Here is a 24887-nt window from a genome sequence, read left to right on the forward strand (position 1 = left end):
AAGCTGCTGATTAGCTGAGCTGAACTACGAGTGTCAAACATCAGACTTGCTTAATTCTTTTGCATAACCTGCAGTTGGGAAGACGTTTGTGCCCCATGGACAGGCCTGTATAGTTGCTGTCCTTAGAAATGCAACTATCTTACAGGATTAGTTTGATTTTATTGAATGTAAAATCACTTAACACCTTAAATTATAGATGTATCTGTATCCTGGTGTGTTTTTGTAAGAATTCCTTTTTCAGTTCTCTGAGATAAAGCCATACCAAGGTACTGTCTTTTTGGAATGGCAATTCCTGTGCATGAATGAATTATCATTACTCAGGTGTGGACTTTTTCACCACATTAGTGCCTAAAAGCAGTAAATGGGAGAACTGGGCATTATAACAATACTTTACAAGCAAGGTAACTTCCATGCAAGTCCTTCGAGTAACAGTTTTCGTGTGCTTGCGTTAAAAACTGCATTCGGTTTGTCTTATATAACAAATTGTGGAGGTTGTTATGCTGACATTTGTACCTAACCCTTTGCTGTTGTAGGTTTCTTGGGCATTTGTATGCAGCAGAAGCTCTCATCTCTCTAGACAGAATATCTGATGCCATCACTCACTTGAACCCCGAGAACGTCACTGATGTTTCCCTTGGGATCTCTTCAAATGAGCAGGATCAAGGTTAATGAATCCGCACTTCATTAGAACTGATTTTGCTTTCAGCTGCCTTCCTGCTGTAAATTTCTATAGACAAATATAATGACGATTAAGACCTCTTGTTTTAAGACCATAGGCTGTTGGGGATGGGGTGGGGGGGATGTTTGTGGGTTTTTTGTTGTTGGTTTTGTTTTCCTGGCTTTAGTTCCTACTTTTTGTTTGGTTTGTCATTTGCATGTTTGTCATTCCTTTGAAGCGGCTAATTTGGTAACATAAATAGAACTATATATTGTAGCATTATAGCTTGTTTGAACATAACATTTGAAAGTAGCGTTTGTTAAACATGCAATTATGGTTAAGTTTGGGCTTCATACCTTCTCTTCCAGCTTTTTAGTCTCTAAACCAGGCTTTGGAGTATCAGTGAAGTCTACTAACTGTTTAGTGATAGGAGTAGGGAGAACTTAGTTAATCTGTATCTTCTCGCTCTGCCTCCAGCTGGGAGTGTGTCGTCTATAACAGAAAAATACTTAAGAGCCCATCTGTATAGTTAAGTCTCCAGCAGCTCTGATTTCAGTGACATGTCTGCATTTTAAACTTCACTGTACTCATCTGCAAAGCTAAAAGCTCTTAGAGAAGCAAAATATTAAAGATAGGCAGTCATAAGTGGCATAAACATACCAGCATCCTCAAGAGTTTTCCCTCTTTAATGTCAGACCACGAAGAAAGAAGCAAATTTGTATCTTTGTATTATTTTTGTAATAGGTTTTAAAAAAGCTTACAGAACATAATGGGTTTTATGGATTTTTTTTCTTTGCAGGGTCTGACAAAGGAGAGAATGAGTCGATGGAATCTTGTAAGTATGAGCCACCGTAATCAGCAGAGTACAGGAACTTGGCCAGTTCAAAAGAAAAGTGTAAAGGAAAAAAAAAGAATTTTTTCTTAATTGCAGCTGGCAAGCAGACCCCACAGTGTTACCCCAGTTCAGTCACATCTGCACGAACAATGATGTTGTTTAACCTTGGAAGTGCTTACTGCTTGAGGAGTGAATATGACAAAGCTCGAAAGTGTCTTCATCAGGTATGGAAAACAAACCTCAAGACAGCTTTTGGGAACAAATGTACTTCCTTCAAAGTGCCATTTAGATCACAGCAAATCCTGGTGATTTCATAGCTCAGGTTTATTTGCTGATTTTGCTGAGATGGCAGCTCTCTTCTGACTCTATGAACCAATCTTTATTAGTAACATAAAATAAAGGAATTCCAAATTTCTTGTGTAAGTAGTTCAGTACCACTGCGGGAAGCATTTATGGGGATTTTTAGATCATATCAAAACAGTGGAATATAAATAGAAATCCATTTGACTTTTTCTAAGGTTTGGGGTCCAATAGTAATTGTTGTATGTCAGAGGAGAAAGTTCTTGAGTTTACTTCTCTCTAATCAGTTAATAACACCATTTAAGTTATTAATTTCAAGGCTGTGAGAACAAACTGCAGTTCTGCTGGAGGTATGTTTCTTGCCTTCCTCTTGTCCCAAGAATTCCCAAGTACTGCTTTTGAAACTGTCTTCACTTAGCCTGTGTCATTTGGTCTTTCTTATGGCTGGGACTGATCTTTCAATTATGTTTTTGTGTCTTTGCAGCCATTCCTGTCTGTCAGGAAGACTACTCAAATAGCCATTCCTGTCTGTCAGGAAGACTACTCAAATGCATTGTTGAGCTGCAAACTTAAACAGCGGTCTTCCAAATTACTTCATAGTAGTTGTATAGGTGAACAAGTTAAAATTCTGTGAAGTTCTCAACTGCTTAAGGCCGTTGTCTTGCTTTCCCGTTCCTCCTGAGGCCTCTTAGGATTGGGCAGTGTCTACACTTGGGCTTTGTAGCACATGTGTAAAGCCCAAAGGAGTGTAAGGCCACCTGTGGATGTAAAGTACAGTATGTCTCTGCATCTACAATAAATTCATTGACTTCATAGCTGAAAAATATTTTTATCTGGAAAGCTAATGAATGATCCTTGTTAACTTTGTAGTCTGAACTTTGGAGCAGTGGAAATTACCTTTTTCACTTGTCATCTCACCAGGAAACTACAGTAGATTGGACCAAGAATTACAGACTCTTATTAACATAAGCATACAGCAGATGGTGCTGCTAATTAGCATGAAACAGTCTTGCAATGCAGATAATCTTTCAGGCTCTCCTTGCATGCATTAACCTGATGAAGTGTATTAGTTTGAAAAAAAGTCTTATCTTAATTTAGGAGTTGTTATTTGTTTCTGTTAGCCAAGATGATGGTAACAGTCTTGTCAAGGGGCACTTTCTTTGAGCTGGATTCTTCTCTTAAGCGCTTTTTCTCCCTACATTCTTTTTTTTCAATAAGGCTGCTTCGCTGATCCACCCTAAAGAGATCCCTCCAGAGGCTATTCTGCTGGCTGTATATCTTGAATTGCAGAACGGTAAGTCTTGAAATGTTCTGTCGACCTAGATTTAGGATGCAAGGGGAAGAGGGCGGTAGTCATTATTCCTAGTCTTTATAGCATTGTGCCAGTATTTTGAATGACACCCTTTAGGCCCTGTCTCTGTACTACACTGCTGTGGATCCATGTAGCTGCACCTTCATTTCCTTAGTTTATTGCCGTCCTGTTCTTACACGCTCCAGACTTCCTAAACATTCATCTTCTGAGCTGAATTTGTCTGTATTTTGTGCAGAAACCAGCAGTCTTGGATAGACTCAGTAAGACCCTTGATGAGGTTTATACTATGAAAAGGGCTTGAGAGGCTTTTCATTAAAAGGCACCTGCAATCCAAGTTTCCCAAAGAAGCCATGTCAAGGGCTATGTAGCAAGTACTGTAACAGAGCTTGTAATACTGGTAACTCTCTCTTCCAAAATCCTTCATTTTGAAGGTTCACTGCCTTTGCATGGGGGGGGAACGCTACATAATGGGAAACAGGAAAAATTGCACTTTAATTCTGCAGTGTGAGCAGACTGGTACAGCTGCACCACTGAAGCTGTCATGGTTGCAGACCTGTGCCCCTCGAGGCTTCATATCCTCGTGTTGTGAAATACTCAGTGTGCTACTTCCCCTTCAGTTGTCTGCATTGCAGGCAATGTCAGGGGATGTGAGCATTTGCATTCAGAATGGAGACTTCTACAAAGCTTTTCTTATAAAGATGTTTCTAAATTGGAATTTTGGAAACTTTTCTTTCTGTAATGAAAAGTAGTACAGAGCAGGAGGGAGTTAAAAAGTGAGATTTACATCTGTCACTCCCTTCAAAGTATATAACCAAAAGGAATGAAAGACTTTTTGTTTGTTTGTTCTATAAATGGCAACAATATGGTGCATCTCTTCTGAAACTAACACTGTAGTGAAAGAAAAGTATTTGATAAGAGGGAGAAATGTTCTATTCAGATCTTAGTGTTTTTTTCTCCTACAATTTTATCAGTTTATTTTTTAACGAAGAGTAAATTTTCCATTTATGTTGGTGCTCTTTTGATGGGCCATACATGCAGTTGAAAATCAGATTTCTTCTTTTTAAAAGCATGTTTTATATAGACCCTTGGTATTTGCATTACTGTTGGTAATGTCACATTGTGAGGGCATTTGATCTACAGTCTCGCTATGTGGCTGGGAGAGAGAAGAGGTGCCCTTCAGGAATTTAAAAGGTGCTCTAGCATCTTCCAGCTCTGAGGTAAAAGCTTGATGTCTTCAGCTAAGAATAGGTAGAATCAAGCAATCCTGTGTTTTCAAATTTTCTTTTGTCTAATGCTTTTCATGTCTGTGTCAGCGTTTTGCTGAATAGGAACACCGCTAGTGTGCGTGGCCGGGGCGCAGGGTGGGCTTGACCGCTCTGTTCTGAGAACAGTGATTCGTAAGTCATACGAAGGTACTTTTGGTTTGGGTTTGGTTTTTTTTTTTGATTGAAAGCTGTCTTGTAGGTAACACGCAGCTGGCACTGCAGATCATCAAGAGAAACCAGCTTCTCCCTTCTGTGAAAACACTCTCCGACATGCGGAAGAAGCCCGTTTTTCAGCCAGTCCACTCAATCCAGCCCATTCAGATGCCAGCGTTCACCACTGTTCAAAGGAAGTGAGCTGGTGCTTCAACCTGCTGCTGCCCGGCCCAGGAGGGCTTGGGATTTTGTATATTTTTTTAACCTAGGACACCTGCATACCCCACTTGCTGGAGTGTGTTCATTTATGTAAATTTTTAATAAAACCTGTAAACGAAGAGGCATGCTTGGAGGTGTTTGTAAAGGTTACTTCATGAAGGAAAAGAGGTTGGTATCTCTTTTTAATGTGAGTGGCAGTTTACTTACCAAAAAGAAACGATTAACCAAGTGTGTAATTCGACTCTTTCTGAAGAGAATATGTGGGAGGGAAGTGACTGGAAGGAGAATACCATTTACATACTGAAATGCTGTGTTGGCTGCTGTGTGTTGACACATGAGCGATGGTTTTTGTATTCCTCAAAGAAGAGGCTTCAGCCCAACTTTGCTATGTTGATGTAGCTACAGTCCCCTGCCCTGTGGCAGCTGGGAGTTTGTTCCTTGCTGTAGTTGAAGCTGGTGTGTTGTGTCCCGTCCCCCCCCCCAGCAGACATGGAGGTGTGTGTATGGGTGGGCATATGCAGGTAAATGGCCTCAGGGGCAAGGAAAGGAGCTTTTTTTCCTGCAGGTCATAGCTAATGGTGGAAGAGGTTTGTGCCCCTTCTGCTGCCTCTCTGACTTTCTTGTGGTTACCTTATTAAGCTTAAGTGCAAATACCACAGCTCCAGCATTACATTAACAGTGCAAGGCCCTGGTGCCCAGTGGTAGCAATTGTCTTTTAATTGTCTTTCTATCCTCCTTAGGATAGAAACCCAAAAGGGTTAGCAGGTCACAGGCTCTGAGGTTGTGGTGTAAGGTCCTTTTGGCAATGCTAAGCAGTAGGCACTTCATTGTCATTAGTTTGTATATAATTAGTATATAATTAGTGCAAGCTACCCTTGCAAAAACAACCCAAACGAGTCTGTGCCCCTTTGCCATCTTGACCACACAAACTGGTGAGTGTTAGTGTGCAGGAGTGTGCACTGGTGCAGAGTCCTGTGGCCAAGGTGCATCTGTTCTTGTAAGATGCTGCACTGGGGGGTGAGGGGTGTGTGGGACTGATCGGGGTCGTAAATGGCCCCTGCTGCTGCAGGAGAGGAGAGGAGAGGGGCTGTGCCTGCTTCTGCCTCGGGGGCTCAGTAGGGGGCGGCGGGGGGAGGCAAGAGCCAAAAGGCTGTTTGCCAACATGGGGATGGTGTGAGTGCTGCCTGGTCAGCAAGGCCAAACCCTGCTACAGCTGCTAAACCTGGGTCAGTGCAACATGGGAGGAGGGGGGGAAGGGTTGGGCAATGGTTGCAGCAGGGAGTGGGTGCTGTGAAGGGAGCAGTGCTGGGCATCGCACATGCTGCAGCTGGATAGTTGTTGTTTGTAGTGGGGGGTGGTTGTGTTTTGGTTTTTTTGTTTGTTGCGTTGGGTTTTTTTTCTTCTCCTTTGTTTTCCTTTGGTGGGAAGTGGAAGAGTGCCTAAGTTGTTTTTTGTTTTGCTTTTTTTTTTTAATGCAGTTTCCCCTTTAGAGGAATACCTCTTTCTTCCTAAAACTTTTCTGCCTTTTGTTCAAACCAAGAGGCTGTAAGATAGATAGCAGTATAAGCAAGGACCCTTTTTGGTTACTTATTGTGACCATAAGAGATGAGCTGAGCCATCTTGCCTTGGGACTTAACACAGGTATAGCTAATCAGAGCCCAGCATGGAGCATAACATTGCTCTTCACTTACGCTCCTGGGCTGTTTTGTGCCATTTCAGTTATTCAGGCTACTCTCCAGGGCAGAGCTGTGATAACACCTTATCTCCCTGTGCTGCTGCTGTTGTACTTTGCCTCCAGCCACCACCACGAAGGTCACTTTTCCAAGTGGCCACCTGGGATGCAGGGCCTGCAACTTCTGCACTCGGTAACTAGAGCATGGGGTAGTACAGATGTGTGTAGGAGAGATCAGGAACAAACAAGCCACAACTGACAGAAGGCGTCTAGTAACTTTATTAAACAATGTGCAGGTTCTAGAATGAGTACAAGAGTGTGTCCCTATAGCAGGAAGCCAGCCATCATGACGCTGTACAGCAGAAACCTGCAGGTCTGCTATGCTCCTGCTTCTCTTAGATAACTGACTTCGCTACTCTTCAAGGCTTTCAGACCAATGACCAAGTAGCTGATTTTTTTTTTTTTTTCTTTTTCAATTTTTCTATTGCTGTAGGAGATGGCACCCACTCTGTCCTCAGGTAGGGGCAAGCGGATTAGAAACATTAGGAATAAAAGAAAAAAAAAAAAAAATCAGGAAAAAGTATGTAGCGATCACCTTTTTTCAAGAAGGGAGAAAGGGAGCTGATACATTTGTCAAGTCAAAGTGGATTGACTGATTAAATAAAAATATAAAAAAAAAAAAAAAAAAGAGGTTAAAGATGCTCGCTGTGTGGTCCGGCAAGGCCCTCAATAGAGATTCTTCTCAGCCCTCCCCCGCGCCCCCCCCCCCAGGAATGCGGCGCTTTCACATGCAAAAGGCGCTACGGCAGCTCTGCCCGCGGCACCCAGCGCTGCCCGCCGGGGGAGGGCGAGGGATGCGGCAGCGGGTCCCCAGACACCGCGCAGCTTATCGCGATTATATTTGCATGTCAGCAGCAGCGTCCGGCCCCCAGCTTCCCCCTCACACTGACTGCTCTTCTGCCCCAAAGCGGCTGCAGTGACCAGAGCACCTCTGGCATTTTTTTTTTCCCCCCTACTTGAAGAGGGGAGTGATGGGGTGGTGACTTTCAGCTGTTGGGTAACAGAGGAGGGAACCAACAACAACCATATCTAGGAAGGGAGCAGTGAAGGACTTGTCTCCTCTCTGCCATTGCCAGAGTGTCACAGTCCACTTCTGCCTTTACCCCTCCGTTGCTTTTAGGTTCTGCTAGTAAAGCGAAGGTAAAGTAAAACCATAAGCTGTGTAAAAGCAGTGAGCAGCACAGGCTGGGATGTGATTTAAGTTAGTAAAGTCAATGATGCTTAGTATTTTGGTTTGGGCCACTTCCTCCTGGATCTCCCCTTGCCTCCAGGATGTCACCCTGCAAGTCATGCACTGGTTCACATCCCCACAGCAGGAGAAAGGAGTTGCACCATAACCCCCCATTGCTATCTCAGCCTCCTTGCCCACATGCTGGCACAGGCTCAGAGCTGGAGGTGGAGAACAGTGCTGAACAAGTGGGCCATGGTCAATGTCCAGAGCCAACTCATGGTGCTTAATGAGCTTTCAGGTTACGGTTGGCTTCGGAGAGAGAGCACAGAGAAGCCAAGGGAATACATACAGAGGACCACACAAAGCTGGCCGCGTTGGTAGCCTTTTCCACCTCCTTCACAGGGTCTTCTCCCTCCCTCCTTTCAACCTGAAGTGGTCTCTGTACTGCTGCCATGTTGCCAGCTGCTCCAGCAGGAAGAGCAAACAATGGTTTGGTCAAGGATTTTGATGGATAGAGCACAGCATGGTGCTGAGCAGTCCTACAGTTGTATCGCACAGCTGGGGCTAGAAAGCATCTCAGCTTTGAAGAGCTCCCACAATCAGCACTTTCAGAAACTGGAATCCACCTCCACTGCTACCCCTGCTGGGAACTCAGTCAGAGGTCTCAACCTGACTTGAAGAGCATCCTCCCATGTTCACCATTTCTTTTCAAGCCTTTCCTAAAGCAGTAAGGAAAAAGAGCGTCTTTTCTGCTTACCCAGCTTTTATGTAGTCTGCTTGCAGTCTGCTCTGCAAGATGACAGACACACTACTGACTGTTCTGGTGGCTTTGCTTTACACTACCACTCAGAAAAAGCATTGCTTTCACAGTTGCAAAGGTGAAGAGAGGGAAACCTAGAAATGGACTTAACAAGGTTAAACCAGGAACTTTCTGGCAAAATACTGGAAAAACTGCATGGAGTAAAGCTGGTGAGTTCAGTATCAAAGCCATTTCCTCCAGGCTTTACAGCGAGGCTGGTTTTTTAATAGACCAGACAATTAAGAGTTTGACACTGCATCAAAACTCTGGGTTTTTTTTTTGGTTGTTTGGGTGTGTTGTTTTGGGTTTGTTTTTGTTTGGGTTTTTTTTTGGTTTTTTTTTTTTTTGAAAACACACTTCTCTCCATAGCACCCCAACATTTCTCCTCTCTTCTCCTTTCAAAGCAGGTGCCTCTGGTTAAAGTTTTCAGTAGTCATCACCTGGAAGCAGCCAGGTTAAAGTTCAGGCAAGAGCTTTCCCCTCCCCCACCTCTTTCACATCCTGACAGAAGAGAAGGCTTCAGCCAGGCAATACAGAAACACACATACACAGATTTGCCATGAAAAAACCTCCTCACGTTTATTTGATTAAACAAAAATAAAATAAACTGCATAGGAACATTTTAAAGTCCAGAGAGACACTGACTTTGTTTTAAGGCTGCCAGTAGCTGATACATCATCTCCTTGCTACATCCTTCAGCCTTCCCTATGGACCACAAAGATACATTCAGAAGCCTCCATTAACACAAGGGTTCTAACATTTTGCTCACTTATTCTACGTAAAAGTTTGCACATAACCTGTCATGCTTTCTTCTCGATGGTACTCAACATCTGACATTTAAAAATTATGTTCACTTTTTGTCCAAGTAGAAATGTGATGCCCTTTGGGGGAATGTGGAAGTTCTTGTCACAGCCTCATGTCTCATTATCAATTAGATATAAAAGCTCTGAGCAGCTCATTAAAGTCAGAGCACTATCTGTCCTGCTGAGACATTTTTATTATTATTATTATGAGAGCAGCATGATTAATCACTAAAAGTAGAAAAGAAACAACTGCAACAGAAGAGGAAACTACAAAACCAATCAACTCAAGATGTCCAACATCCGAGGACTGACAAAATCATTCTGGATCCCGATGCAAACCCACACTGAGGCAATGTTACTTATACAGTGGTAATGAAGTTTAAGTTTTATCTACAGTCAATTAAATGAGGGGCAAAACACGCATGTGTGTGACATTGGTTTCATATGGATGACCTCCATTTTGTTCGAGGCTTCCAATTTCCACTTGGCTTAAATCACGGGCATGTGTTCACCACCCTCATGCATTGTGCACGGACCGAGCAGCGCATGACAGGTAATGCACAGTACAAACAAGAGTCACATACAGTAAGAAACCCCCACCAACTCAGGTGACTAAGCACACCTTACAAACTATTTAAAAACTTTTTAGTTGTTTTAGAAAAGAAACTAAAAACAAAACCCAGAAAGACATCTCTGCCTCTGAAGGAAAAACCACTACATTGTCAGAAAAGTACTCTACAAACCTATAAAAAGGACTTTTTTTTTTTTTAAACTAGTCTGGTAGTTCAAAAGGAAGTTACTTAACTACATCACTACACAGACACTTAACATTCAGTCAGTAAGGCTCTACGAAAAGAGCTTAAAAAATTATCTACCTGAGTTTGTAAGTTGATACAATCATTAATAGAAGGTCTAAGACCATGCAGGTACACAAAGCATTTTTAGAACCATTATTGGTTAAACAATGATGGAAAAAGATGCCAGTCTGGCTCGTTAACCCGTAAGATCACTTAGAGACATCAATGTACATTTTCCACCATAACATTTACCAAACCCAAATCAGTCTAAGGTTATTAGGGGTCTCCTGTACCCACTTCTGTCACCCCCTAATACGAGCAGGGAAGGAAACAAGATTTTTTTTCAATTAGTAATCTGAAAATGTGCTTCTGCAACTTTACTCCGCAGGTAAAACAAGGGGCATGTTGCATGTCTCTACAAAAGTTGCATAAAACCCCAACATACTGGTTTTAAACCGCCTCTCCTGAGAATGTCTGAAGCTAAACTGCCCTCTGGGAATAGGAACTTGGTTGCTTAGTCATGGTGGAAAAAATCCCATTGAGTCAAGAAAGCTACTAATACAATCACCAAGTCAAAAAAAAAAAATCAGGATCTTATTCCCTTCAAGCATTTGGTATAGCATTGTGTTTACAGCAATCCTAACATTAGTCTTTCCAAACAGGACATATTTGTAGGGATGCATAAAAGTTTTTCTCTTGTAGAGAGAAGACCTAAAGGTCTTACGGAGAGAAGAACACTGCAAATGAACATGAAGTATGTCATGTCAGCTAGTAGTGTCATAATACTGAAAAAAGTTTACACTTCTGTATTTCGTAGTGAAAACGGAACAAACTCAAAAGTGTTTTTCAGGTATCTCGGTCCAGTTTGCCTGAACATTTGGTTTTATTTACAGCTTCTCTAGCAAGGGCAGCTTAGTATCTCCATGGGCAGGTAGCAAAAACAAAAGCAAACAAAAGCAAGAAGTCACCACGTTGTACACAATATCTCCATTTGTTTGTCCAACAGGCAGGATGAATCAATCCTTTGCCCAGGCAGATTCTCAACTATTTCTCAAACCTGTCTGATGCTAAATTGAGGTAGATGATTTACTTCAGCAAAGTGAGGTAGACCTTCAAGAAAAAAAAAGATAGTGGCATCTCTAGTTGTGCATTTTTGTACCACGGCAAACTGGGTTTCAAACTCCCAAGGACTCAAAGACCAAAGGTACAATATTTGTCTAACGCAAGTACCAGTGTTCATTTTTTATACAGCTCCAAACTGTTTGTCTAAATATCTCTATCTTTAAATACCCTATTACCTTTTGGCACCATTTGGCTTACACTCCTTTAAGAAAAAAAAAAAAACAAAACAAACCACCAAAACCCAAACACTTTGGCACAATTTTTTTTTTTTTTTTTTTTTTTGAACAGAACTGAACAAAGAAATCTTATGATCAAAGTTATGGCAAGATAAGCCTATAAACCTGCTCTCTTCAGAAATTACTTTTGGTTTAACTGCAACTTAACAGACTGGGCCCATTTTCCTGCAATTCCAAGGGAATGCCACATCCAAGCGCCTTTCTCCTCTTTCTCCCAACTTGGTTACGTCTGGCCACAATATGCGTTCGTTTTCAGGTGTTGCCATCCTTCCCTTGCTTTCTTTACAAGTTTAAGGTTTATGGGCTTCCTTAAATGAGTTGTATTTATAAGGTACTAAATAAAAAGGAGTGAATTATCTGAAGGATCTGCATTATCAAGTACTGAGTCTGCTTCAGTTCCTGCTCAAATAGTTCTGAGAACATACAAGATTGCTTCACAGGATGAACCCAGAACAGCCATATCGACCGCTGATAACATTTTGTCAAGCAAAAAGTCTACCGAGAGCCACTGCTTTAACCTGGCGAAGAGAAATTCCTTTGGGAGTTCTAGTGGACAGGTCTGTCACCCACATCTGTTGTTCCCCAGTGTCACAGCTAAGAGAAAGAGTCACAAGCTCATCTCACCCTTCTCCAGGCCGTTTCCACTAGTTCAGAAGATTACTCTGAATGCTTCTTCAGTTTGCAATCCAGCTTCAAAGCCTCGCTTTTTCTCTCTGCGCCATGTATATTATGATACTGGGGCATTAACCTGAGAACATGCATAGCCTGAGAACATGCATGGAAACACCAGCAAGGTTTGAATCTCATTTAAGTATTAGTTTTAAAAGCCCCTATGGGGCATCTGATGTTGGCATTGTATATTGTATATTATATTGTATTTTCATTGCATATAAACCACTCCATTTTATAAGCTACACTACCACTTTTCAATGAGACCAAGCGTGCTTAGCACTATCTATGACAAAGGTAAGGAATTATTTTTGGGTAGCTAAATAGTAGTGTTTTTAAAACGAAAAAGCTCCCCAGCATGTGAGGTCAAACGCTTGGGGTTTGGTTTGTAAGCAAATCCCACTGAATTAAACAGACAGCAACTTCGAAAGAGTTAAAGTCATTCCTCTTCCTGACAGAGCTGGACTGGGGGCTTTGTGCAATGGCTCCATGCAGAACAGCAAAGGGCAACTTCAGCATCTGTCACCTTCTATGCGGTGCAGGCTGGAGAGGGGCAAAAAGGTTTCTGCAGTTCAACACAATCCTGAATGCACACTTCACTTTTTTTTTTTAATGCCCGGAAAACAACTCCCTTCTAGTCCCAGAGAAGGGGGGAACCCACCAAGCATTAAAGCACAGGAGCATTTCTAGCATACTCCAACACTGTCAGCCACTCCGGTCAAGGTATTAAGAGACCTGGCATTTTTATTAAGACATGATAGGATAAATCCCAGGACACTGCAAACTAAACATTAAAGCTTTTTAAACCAGTTTTCTTTGGTATCTAGATCTTGCAGGCTAATAGTTTTCCCAGCCCAAGTTGCAAATAATTCTTGGACTGAATAATACAAGACAAACATGGACATCTGTCACAACTGTAGGCCACCCCTGAGAAGGGAGGCGTGTACACAAGCAGAACTTGAAGTTGAAGGTAAACTAGCTTTCTCTCCTACCCGTAGTTTGAGTGGCCACAGAAATTTAATGACAGACATCTGTATAAAAGATTATCCTTTAAAGATTATTTTTAAACCATGCTATCCTAAGGTTAAGCCTAACTGAAACATACTGCTTTGAAGAGTTTGCTTCCTTGAGGCTTTGGCTGAAAGGCAGCACAGTTACTTTATCTTATTTAATTCAGGTGTTTTTCCTCACCCTTCTCTCAAAAGAGGTTTCGCCATCTCGTGAATCTGTCTCTTTCTGGTCCTTTAGTTTAAGCCTCCTCTAAGTGGCAGCTATCTGTCTGCACACATCGTCAGGATTTCTACAAAACCCAGAAAGTTAACACTCCTTGGAGGGGAAAAGCAGCAAGAAGGAAAGTGCACCTTGTGATTTCTCACAAACTTGTGAAGAGCCTTTCAATCTCAGGTCACTCTTGTGCGCGGTGGCTGGCAAAGAGACGAACCCTTTCCTTGAAGGATGGTTAAGGCTCTTCAGGCTTTTTGATAACAACCAAGTTTATGTTTCGGAGATCTTCTCTTGCAAACAGTAAGGTAAATCCCATGGCATTTCTAAGCCTAAGAGTACTGATACATGAATTTTTCCATCAGAGACACAAAAGCCCTCTGGTTCCCTGCTTTAACCATTCTTGTTTGCCACCAAAGGCCTTATCCAGACAGAGGGTGAAGTAACAGCTCTGTAGAGACTGTATCTGCATTAACAGCTAAACTGGAAAGCAAGAAATTGAAGAATAAAACCAAATACCTCCAGGGACTCAAAGTCACATTTTGCTAAAGAGATCTCTATTCCCCTAAAAAGTTTCTGCTTCTCAGAAAAGCTTTTTTTATATCCCTGAAAAGGCTAACTTCCCCCTGCCTCCAAGCTTTTAAGGATCATATACATTTATTTTACACAGAATTCTTTGGTACTGCCCTGGAAAAAAGCAGCAAAGTTTCATCTTGATGCAGTTTGCCTTATGCTGGTACTGGTAACTTTTCACGTGGATCTGTAGCAAGAGGTACCTGGAGCTACAGGTCCATCCTGCCCTAAAAACTACAGTAGATCTTCCTGAATTTTACAGTCCAGCTCTTTAGGGAAGCCAGAAGGAAAAAAAAAAAAAAAAATTTTGTCACTGATAGAGTTATTGCAATCCTTTTTAAACACAAAAGGACTGTTGACTTCTCCAAAACGCACCCTGAATCTCCAAAGCTGTGCTTATTCCTTAACTTTTGGAAAAAGGTACCACTTCTGTTCCAACAAATCCATCAAATATTATTCCCTTAAAGTCTCTCTATGGGGAGGGGCAAAAAAAGCTAGTCATTTTACAAGAAAGTAAATCAAAAGGGTTTGATTTTCCCCATTTCAATGCTCCTTGTAACCTCTTCTGTTATCCAGATTAGGCATACTGATAAAAGAAACAGTAACTTTTTTAAAACTAATTTAGTTTTCAGGTGAAAGGGTAAAAAGAAATACTCAATGACAGGATACATTAAAGGAAGCCTTGCTTTTTATCTAAATTTTACAACAACTGCACTAAGCCACTAAAATGAACAATTTGGTTTAAACTTAAAGAATTTTTGTGCATTTTCATCAGCTTCACTTTGTGCTGTTCGATTACTGTGTTTCAGAAAAAAAATACACAGAAATGCCAAAAAGATGCAAACTTGCTCTTCCCGGCGAGTGAATCCCACTCACTTTCACAAAACGTTCAAAGTCGTTTGGGAACAAGACGCTGTGCTCACCAGTAAATCAAACACACTGAGGTATAAAAAGGAGAACAGGAAAAAGTTCTCTGCTGCAGCAGCAATTAAAAAAAAAAAAAAAAACACAACCAAAAAACAAGAGTCCCCCCTCCCATGTCCCCACCCACAGAACTGCAGTATGGTCAAGAACACAAATTTTCTACAAACACTTACTACCATTTTCTCCATTAAAAAAGTTATATAGAGCCGTTTTTTGGCTTAGTCTACAGAACTCACCACACAAACCACCTAATGTGCACAGCAACACTTGTTTGTGCATGAAACCCCATCGGGGGGAGAGGTAAAATGTTCTGAACTGTGAGTGTGTGGGGATGGGGAGAGGGGGCAAGAAACCGGGGAGGGAAGGGAGAACAATGAGGTAGATAGAATTTAACTTTACAGGCTCACTCCCTGCAGAAAAGATAAGTACATTCATCTGTAAAAAAATTAAAGATGAGGTAGGTTTGAATTAACGTTGTATTTTTGTTTTCTCTTAGAAGAATTTCCCTGAGACAGTTTCTTCCTAATTCAAACACAGATTAGAAGACGAGAATTCGATTGTTTCCAAAGTCGACCACAACAATCATGCCATCAGGGGTGACAGCTATACCTGAAGGACGGTCCATCTGACCAAAGCCGCTTCCCTGAGTGCCAAACTTGCATAAAAAGCTACCATTTGACTCGAATATCTGCACCCGGTGGTTCCTGGAATCAGCCACAATGATGCGCCCCTCTTGATCCACCGCCACTCCCTGGGGGCGCAGGAACTGGCCGTTCCCAGTGCCCTCCGAGCCCAGAAAGCGTGCCGACTGGCAATCTGGATGGATGACCAGAAGGCGATGGTTGTTGAAGTCAGTCACTACCAAGTGGCCCTCGTGATTGAAAGTCACACCTCTGGGGGAATCAAAGTGCTTCCAGAGTGCCCCTTCAAAGCCATACTTGTTAAGAAACACACCGTCGGGCCCAAACAGCTGAACGCGATGGTTCCTCGTGTCAGAGACCAGGATCTTGCCCTCTGTGTTGACAGCCACATCCCACGGGTAATTGAATTGCCCGTTCTTTGTTCCTTTCTCCCCGAACTTCAGAATGAACTGCCCCTCAAATGTGAAGATCTGGATGCGATGATTGTCCTTGTCAGCCACCACGATCCTACGCGAGATGTCACAGGCCACGCCAGCTGGGCGATCGAACTGGCCTGGCCGGGAGCCCAGCGTGCCAAACTTGTGATGGAAGGTCCCGCATGGTTTGAACACCTGGATGCGGTTATTACTGCGGTCAGCAACAATGATGTAGCCTTCTTTGTCTACGCTAACCCCCCAGGGGCGGCAGAGTTTGCCGTCGCTGTCTCCCTCACTGCCAAAGGAGAGCCCCGGCAGCCCGATGCCTATGTAGCTGCGCCCAGATTTCACCACAACTTTGAAGGGGCTGTTCTCAATGTGTTGGTTGCACATCATCACGGATACCAGATGCTCTCCCTCTAGCTGTGGACGGTAGCTGACCAGGTAGGTCCCGTTCTGCTGATCACTGACATCTGCCCCAAAAAGGTTTCCATCTGGGCCCATCACCACTGCAGAGATCATGTCACCTCCTGAAAGGCGAGGCTCACCATCGTGGTCATAGCCTATCACTGTGAAAGAGGCCACTTTGCCCTGCAGCGCACGCTTGAGGCCTTCCCCGGTGGCTTTGGTCAGAGGAGCAAAAGCCCCACTGCTGACAAAGCCCATGGATTTAATGGCCATATACAATGCCTGGTCAGGGGGAGTGAACATGATCCTGTCATCTTCCTGCGGCTGGAGAAGGCCTCTCACGTTCTTCAGCTCCTGCACCTGAGCCAGCATGCGGTCCCGAGCCAGAAGAATATCCATAGTACGACCCTCCTCCAGGACCTGCTGAACAGCACTAATGGTGTTGTCCAGCTTATTTAGGTTCTGACGTAACTTTTCAACTTGCAAGTAGAGTGACTTAGCCTTGACTTGACGTATCTTTTCCACCTTGGGAGGGGGGGACAAGGGAAAAAGAAAAGCACACTTACATCAAAAAAGACAACCCATAATACAGAAACATTTCCTAATGTTGCTCTTCTACATAAAAACTGGTTGTGCAGTTGTTGCAGCGTGTTGACACAGAACTGCAGAACAAGCCTCTAAAAGCTGTGATATAGAGAAACAAAAATGAGGAAAAGTAATTATTTATCCAAATTCAGGATTATTATTATTATTCTCTCCCATCCTCCAGCCAAAATCATACATTTTTACTCTGCAGATCTTCCTTTCAGATGGCACTTGGATGCGGCAGAGTCACTTGCTTACTAATAATGATTTGCTTCCTCGAATGCTATTCTGTTTTCTATTGCAAGGTACTTGACAGGTCATCTGAAGGTACATCTTATTTAGACTCCAGGGAGGACAGAGGTTACTGCAGGCTCTCAAGGAAGAGCAGAGGCTGAGGCTTCTCTGACCAGAGTTGAGACCAATTTCGGTAGGCAGGCTGTTATCACACAAAGCTGAGGCTAGGAGTCAGCATCCGCTAATGCATGTGGGCTCTTGTCACTCCCCTGCCTGCCAGAACTGTTTTCATGTGACTGGATAATACCAGACATCTATCTCCAGGGATTTTTCACGTCCAATTATTTTAATATTTTCTTGCAAATACTGGCAGACATGCTGAGCTAGTGCTTTACAACAAGATGCTTTGTAATGTCACTTCAAATGACACAGAAGGTTACTGCCAGTCCCTGCTTGGAAGACTGAAGCTCAAGCAAAAATGGTTTGTTTGTAACTACTTTATATAAGCCTGTGTTTCTCTTTACTTGTGAAAAATCACTTTAGACCATCTGGCAAAGACACCTGCCTTGTAAAACTAATGAAACATGTAATTGCTTTATTTGTTGCAAAAATATATTTCCTTATGTCTGAATACCTGCTTGGCTGCAGAACAATAACAGCAATGTATTTTAATGAGGGACAACTCACTATCTCAGGACTCCTTGGTTATACACTGACTAGATAACAGATGTACAAATATGCTATTTCATTTAAAGTTAAGGCATGTGGGTTTTACCTGACTGTTTAAAAAAAATAGCCAGAGATGATGCTTCTAGTAAGACTTCCAGAAGAGATTACTAATCTTAGGTCTCATCTTAATCCTTGGCCTCAGCTTTGGTACCCAAATTTATTCACTTTACATGAGGTCTTATTACACTTAGATGCCTTTTTTTTTTTGCACTAGAATTACCACCACCACCAAGTTTACTTCTTAAAATAATGTCTTGTAACCTGAAGAGAACTTGCTATATACGAACAGCTTAGGGGCAGCTCTTACTTCTCCTGTACTAGGAATACCTCAAAAAAAGAAGGCTGCCAAGCTTCTTGGGGAAGGCTGACAGAGGAAAATGAACTCATCTCCCTCAATCCAAATACCTCAGAATACTTCTACTTCAGAATACCAAATACTTCTACTTCGTTAGAAGTGCAGTAACTATATAAAGTACATTTTTAATCTTGCCACTGACACTTATACAAGAACTACAGAAAAACACATTTCTCTTAGGAGATTAGTCTCACTGTAGCTAGAGTAGTTCTGTACAATAAACTCTTACCAGAGTGGTCATTTTGCTGACAACAGATATTAAAACAGAAAACTACTGTTCTGATCAATATCGATGGAGAAGAGGCAGGGGAGAAGTAATTTAGCAGGATGCCGCTGCTTCTTGGCAGCACATGCCTCAACAACCTCATGTACATGCCATCTTGCCTGGCTCCCCTAGTATAAGGCACAGTTTATCTGGTGTGACCGCATATTATAGGAACATTCCCAATTTAGTCCTAAACTTTTCCCATCTTGACCATACATTTTTGCTCCACTATGCCAGTAATAGAAATCATGCGGTCACAGGACTAGTCAGTTTGACTCAACTGATCGAGAAGACCTGACCCAACAGCAGCGTGGGTTTCTGTTCAATTCTACAAGCGGGACAAAGGGCCAATCCAAACTAATCTGTGCTAAACATGCAGAGAAGAGCCACGACCACCTTTCTGGAATAAGAAACTTTGCTGTGACTTCCTTTCCTCCTCTCAGAATACCAACACAAGTATTGTGGCTGAAGCGAGTGCAGGAGTTTGCAGCAAGAGTATCTGCACAATCCCAGAGTATTATTTTCTTCTGCTACTTAAAAAAAAAAAAAAAAAAGAGGGACACTACCTTGACTGACAGTAAAGCAAGTTTTTAATGTAGGGACAATGAAAGTTAATCTTGCAGAATTTCTACTAGTCTTTCTTAAAAAAAGGACACAGTATATACAGCTTTGATCCTTTCCTTTGTTTATGACAAATGGGTCATGTCAGAAAACCCATATGCTACATACCTACTACATCGATGTATTAAAGAGGTTTTAAAGACATTCTTTAAAGAAGGTGTTTAAAGGCGATCTCTTCTCCGTTCAGTGCTGAGATGTGAGGCACAGCTGCTGAGCCAGCAGGGGGAGTGCCCACCCTACTTGTGGGGCTGAGCTTGTGTGAGGATAACTTAAGTCCCTATAAAAAACTCAACCAGTTTCTCAGATTAAGAGATACCTTCAGCACAAAACCAACCAGGGCCAGAATCGAGCATCCTGCTACCTACAGAACAATGGAGTTCACAGTAAACTATAGTGTTTCAATTCAGTGTTCCTCAGGAAGATACCAGAATCTGGCCATATGCTAGTTAAAAAGCATGTTTTCAGTTTGAAAAAGCACTTGTCAAGCAGTTCAAACCACATATGTAAGGCACGTACCTTCCAGAGCAGCTCACACTCCCGCTCTTCCAAGGCCTTCTTATGTCTAGTAGTCACTGCTTTGACTTCAGACTGCACCACCTTTGCTTTCATCTCAACCTGCTCTGCCACAGCCTGGGCCTGTTCAATACTCAGCTGTGGAGAAAAAAAAAAAAAAAAAAGACAACATGCTTAGGGCTCAACCAAACCAATTATAAACACATCAGAGGACCACTGCTTACATTTTACTATGACTTCAGGTAAAGGCATAAAGTGACAACACTTGTGGGTTTTTTTGTGTTTTTTTTTTTTTTTTTTTTTTAAACCAGGCCTTCACCCATTTCATACAGAGACTGAAAACTGGCATAATTTTTAAAATACATCTATTACATGGAGTTTATGCCTTCATTATACCACACACCAACACCACAGGGCTAAACCCCCTGTGCAATTCCAGCAAGCAGCTAGTATGAACTCAAGCAAGAGACTCACACAGAAATTCATACTCATGTTTTCCCACGTATAGAGAACCCAGTTTGTCTTGTCCCTCAAAACGCTTCAGACTGTTGTGTGATTGTTCTGCTTCTAGTAAGAAATGGCACAGTAGGGAACAGACTGTTTTACCCATGCATCTGAGCTGCACAGAAATACCCCTAACAGAATGTGATGTTAATCAATTTTAAAAGAAAAAACCCCAAAGATTACATGGTTATCATTAAAAACCATTCACATGGTTACTCACACCTTGGATAGAGACCAAATTCTTTCTAATAGAACCTTTTAATACCAGTATTTTAAATACATACTGTAGCAGTAACCTGCAAATATGCAGAATGCATCTGGAAGGAACATGTCTTCTCCCCTCAAAGAAAAAAATGTTTCCTTGAAAAATCCTCTCCAACTGCTCCCCATTTCACAAAATGTTACAGAAAATGGCATAAAACCAAACAAGATAAAGAGCAGGCAAATCTGAAGGATCACAGTCCCCGATGAAAAAGGTTCAATAGCATCAGTTAACTGAATCTTTTCAATACCTTTGTCACACAGTGAATCAGCATTAATTTGCAGATGAGGTAGTGAACCTCTAAGATGTTAAAAAGATACTAGTTTATTAGTTAGAAAATTATGGAACAAAATGATGGTATTTAGCCTAGAAAACAGAAAGCTCAGGGGGATCTTATCAATGTATATAAGTACCTGTAGAGAAGGTGCAAAGAGGTCCGAGCCAGGATCTTTTCATTCATGCCCAGCAACACCTGCACCAACACTGTTACTTGAGTTTTACGCCGTGGAATTGGAAGTACCAGTTTCAACCCTACAGTTTATAAAGATATATTGCACAAAGCACTGGTGACATCTCTGATAGGATGGGGAGTGATATTGGCCATCTTTGGTGCCCTGAGAAGTCACAAGTGAATAGGTACAGCTGCAAATGGGCTATTTACTGTATCGGCCAACGCCAGGAAACAAAATAGTTTTTCTCCATCTCAAATTCAGTAACCCAACGTGATTCTTTGCTAAACACAGGCTTTGTCTTCTGTTTCCCAAGCATGTGAACAGGCTGACCATCTCATTCACTAGCACTGGAATAATTACAACATACCATGAGGAGAGCGCATCACAAAAGCTGATTTTCTTTAAAAGAATTTGTTGTTAAAAAGATTGTGTGGTGTCTGACCAGAACAAGAAATGCTGCTGCTTAACGTGTTTCTGAAAAAGCTGACCTCTTTGAGACAAGTTCTGCACAGGAAATGCCTGCAGAACAGCAGGAGAGAGTTATCATGGCAGAGCTGTGATATCTTAGAGTCATCTAAGAGAACAAGGGATTTCCATGTAAAGAAGGCTCCCAGAAGTTGTACTTTAAAGCTGTTGGCTTTTGCTTCAGATAGATAACTTGCCTATTGTTGTTCCCCACCACCACCACACCACTGCCTGCTTCTGTGTTTGATGCTGGTCAGCCTTCCTAAGCTGTTCTAGCCTGGTTTGGCAGAGTGCAGGATCATGTGAGTTTTACCAATACTTTGCCAATATCCTGAGCAATATTAGAGCCTTAGCGTTTTGGGCATCCTTCACTGATCTGAGCTGTTCAGACTCAGGCAAGTAAAAATAAACTCAGATGATAACAGGAGTTGCTGGTAGACAGCCCTGTGCTATTGGCTATAGTTACTTGGCCTACCATAACTGGTTCCTACAGATGAGAGATCAGAGCATCCACAGGGAATTAATACCTCTCCTCCTATAATGCCACCCTTCCCCCGCCAAGGGCCACAGCAAAAGGAAACCTTGCACATGGAGCTTCCAGTGGGGCACACAAGCATGTTTTCGTGAATGAAAGCAATGCAGAAAGCTATTGCTACCAGCACATTTCAGAATTTCTTGCTCTTCTCTATAAGCCTACCCTAAATAGCAACAAACAACATTCAAAACACATACTTCAGCAGAAAAGGACAATGGCATGCAGTGTTACCTGTACTTTCAGATTTCAAAGCATTTGATGAGGATTATTAAATTTGCAGGTCTCAAAGTTTTTTTATTCTCCGCACATTTTGAAGCAAACAGAAAAGCCTGCTTTGTTAACACCTCAAAGAAGCTATTCCTGTAATTCGTACAGCATTTTACATCTTATTAGGCCTAGCTCTGCATAAACACACCCCGACATGAAGTATCACTGGCACCCAGGGCACCAGTGCCTACATACAACATGCTAAACACTCCTTTCCAGGACAAGACAGCAGACCCAGGCATGCCTGGCCAGTTCCTCCACACTCCAGCCGGTTTTGAGTTAAAGCTGAAAAGTAAAGTTGTACTGGACCCCAAGAGTCCTTTGCGAGCCCCCCCTTTAGCTATATTTAACCACCTGGGGGAAAAATTGGTAATGAGCTTGCTACAGCAGCTCTGACATGACAACTGACACTACATCACAAAGCTATGAAGAAAGCAACTGCAAGAACCAGAAGTAGTAAAGTAGTACCGTAGAACTTTGCTGTACTTCTGGATATCTGTGCGGACTACAGAGGGGCCCTAATCAGGATTTGCCATTTTGTAGAACGGCAGTTTTCAGCCATTTTTCACACCTCCTGTCTTGTTTTGGACATTAGGAATTGGAGCCTCAAGTTAACACAAAGCTTTCTACAATACGGAGTATTTAAGTAAACATTAAATTGTAGAAAGTTTTTTTAATATATATTCTTATGGAATATTTAAATGTAATGTTCTAGAAATATCACTACTCCCAAGTTTTCACTAGTGCTGCTTTTTTAAATGAAAAATTGTGATCGGCATACAACACTCCAGGAGAAAGAAAAACCATTACAAAGCATGCGTTCTGATGGACTACAAACAAGAACTGCAGAGCGACTGTGAAGGTGCTGATGCCCTCACTGCATGGTTTCCACAGTCCAATATCCAAATTAAATCAGTATGGCCACAGTTATGCCCACACAGAACAGTTATTTAAAGATACTAACTTAGGTCTCTGAAACAGTGGAGTCTGTAAATCCAGATCCTGAGCCATGCTGTTAGATTATATCGATTCAGTTCAGAAAATTATCCATTTGAACAAACTGTGGCACAACACGCCACTGTGGCAACACCATGAGATACGTAAAGGCTGCTTATGGTAACTGTACTGCAACTCATCAACGCTAGCTTGCATGCACATTTTTGAGAAGGCCCTTAGGATTTTTAATTCCATTCACCCATCTAAAGATTGGAGAGAGGTATAATTTCTCAGGTATTAATTCTAATATTTAAGTTTGCTAGTCTAAGTTTTCCAATGAAGGTGCAAACCTCTGGAGAGAAAGTTAACTTGAAAGCAAATTTTTGATTTCTTTAGAGGAATCCTTCAGTATTGGGGGGGGCGGTCCCCAGGTAATGGCTAAAGAGCCTTCAATACCTCAACATGGAGGATTTACACTTTAAACACTAAGGAATTTAAGAGGAAGTTAATCCTACTTAGAGGGGAAAAAAAGCTTTGAGATGCATATTCTCTGGCAAACCCTCTCTAGCTTTTAAAAGTACATTAAACACAAAAAACTGAAGGAAATCTTTCCATATATCTCAAGTTGTCCCTCTTCTACCAAATGCTAAAGGTGTTCCATCCATAAATAGTTTGTTTTCAGTTCCTTATGTAAACAAAAAAGATACAGAGAGCATGTAACTTTTCCAATTACTTATTACTGTTTCAGAACAGGATAAAACCAGGACATAACAGCCAGCTTTCTCCAGCATCAAGAACTGGATATAAACTTCCTAATGTTCTTACACTAGAAGAATCAATTGGAAGATCCTATACAAAATATAGTTGCATTAAAGACACTAGGATTAACAGGCTTAGCAGTGGCTTTGCAGTAATATTGGTGCAGCTATAGCACAAATCACAGTACTTGGACCAGTTTAAAGGTTTCAGTCTAAGAAGTGTAACAAAAAAATTCTCACTTAAAGAAGAATTCTCACATAAAGAGAATTTTAAAAGAAGCTTTGATGGAGGGAGGGCTAGAGGCCAGGTTAACTCATGTCAGATGCCAACAAACAGTCACTTTGGTTTATACTGAAGGAACAGACTTTTTGCCTAAAGTTTTAGGCAGAACAGTAGTTTGGACAGTGACACATGTCAAATCCATCTTTCCCGATAACCATCTGCTCATATGTTACACTAAGGAACTCACTAAAACACAACACAAAACAATAACTAGAACTACAAAGAAATCCAGCCTCTATTGATATAAATCCTAGATTTAGGAAAAAGCACAATTGACTCCATTTTGATTACAAAGCTTCACTTCAGGTTCTAAAACCTGCAAGCCTGACTTCAAAGCCACGCAGAAGGGTGCCTGAGCTAACTGGATGTGACAACTCCAGAACGATCCTTTGCAGCACAGCGGTGCCATCCTTCTCAGGTATCGACCTCCCGGCAGCACAGATCCATATGGCAACCCACAGGGAAGCCTCCACTCAAGGGCAGAGGCTGTAGGCAATAGATCAGCTTCCTCCTCCAGCTGGCCAAGTTTCTTACAGTACCTCCCCCCCCCAACCCCTTCCCTAGAATAAAGGTGTTAATCTACTTCACACCACCTTCCCCACAATTTGGGAGAGAAATGGCATTGCCTTAACAGCTGACCTGCCTTACCACCAACTCTTAAAGCCTTTCATGCTGGTAGATAAGAGTCACTCCCCTCTGTATTCTGCACATGACCAGTCTCGCTGCAAGCTTCCACATTTAAATTAACACACTGTCAAACATTTCAGAAAAAAAAAAAAAAACAAAACCAAACTATAGGCTCAGCTAGGAAAGAATTTGTTTTCCAATAAAACCACTTAAGACAACTGACATGAACAGATCAAATTGTA

At 41.9% G+C, this 24887-nt stretch overlaps 2 protein-coding genes across 2 annotated transcripts in view; one reads left to right on the forward strand and one right to left on the reverse strand.

Moving 5' to 3' along the window:
• Nucleotides 1-4855, forward strand: part of CNOT10 (CCR4-NOT transcription complex subunit 10) — a 35198-nt gene extending 30343 nt beyond the window's left edge. Inside the window, exons 15-19 of the mRNA XM_082479175.1 lie at nucleotides 534-664; nucleotides 1458-1493; nucleotides 1590-1717; nucleotides 3012-3087; nucleotides 4570-4855. Of these exons, the coding sequence (XP_082335301.1) occupies nucleotides 534-664; nucleotides 1458-1493; nucleotides 1590-1717; nucleotides 3012-3087; nucleotides 4570-4724 (526 nt within the window). The 3' untranslated portion in view covers nucleotides 4725-4855. The remainder of the gene's footprint in view (nucleotides 1-533; nucleotides 665-1457; nucleotides 1494-1589; nucleotides 1718-3011; nucleotides 3088-4569) is intronic.
• A 10472-nt stretch (nucleotides 4856-15327) lies between these two features.
• The window catches only part of TRIM71 (tripartite motif containing 71), a gene marked incomplete at its 3' end in the record, with an annotated part of 55246 nt that continues 45686 nt past the window's right edge, over nucleotides 15328-24887 (reverse strand). The window contains exons 3-4 of the mRNA XM_082479060.1: nucleotides 19560-19694; nucleotides 15328-16779 (exon numbers count right to left, since the gene is read on the reverse strand). Coding sequence (XP_082335186.1) covers nucleotides 15328-16779; nucleotides 19560-19694 — 1587 coding nt within the window. The remainder of the gene's footprint in view (nucleotides 16780-19559; nucleotides 19695-24887) is intronic.

This window comes from Vanellus vanellus (genome assembly GCF_965231255.1).
Source record: "Vanellus vanellus genome assembly, chromosome: 2".
Classification (NCBI taxonomy): Eukaryota; Metazoa; Chordata; class Aves; order Charadriiformes; family Charadriidae; genus Vanellus; species Vanellus vanellus.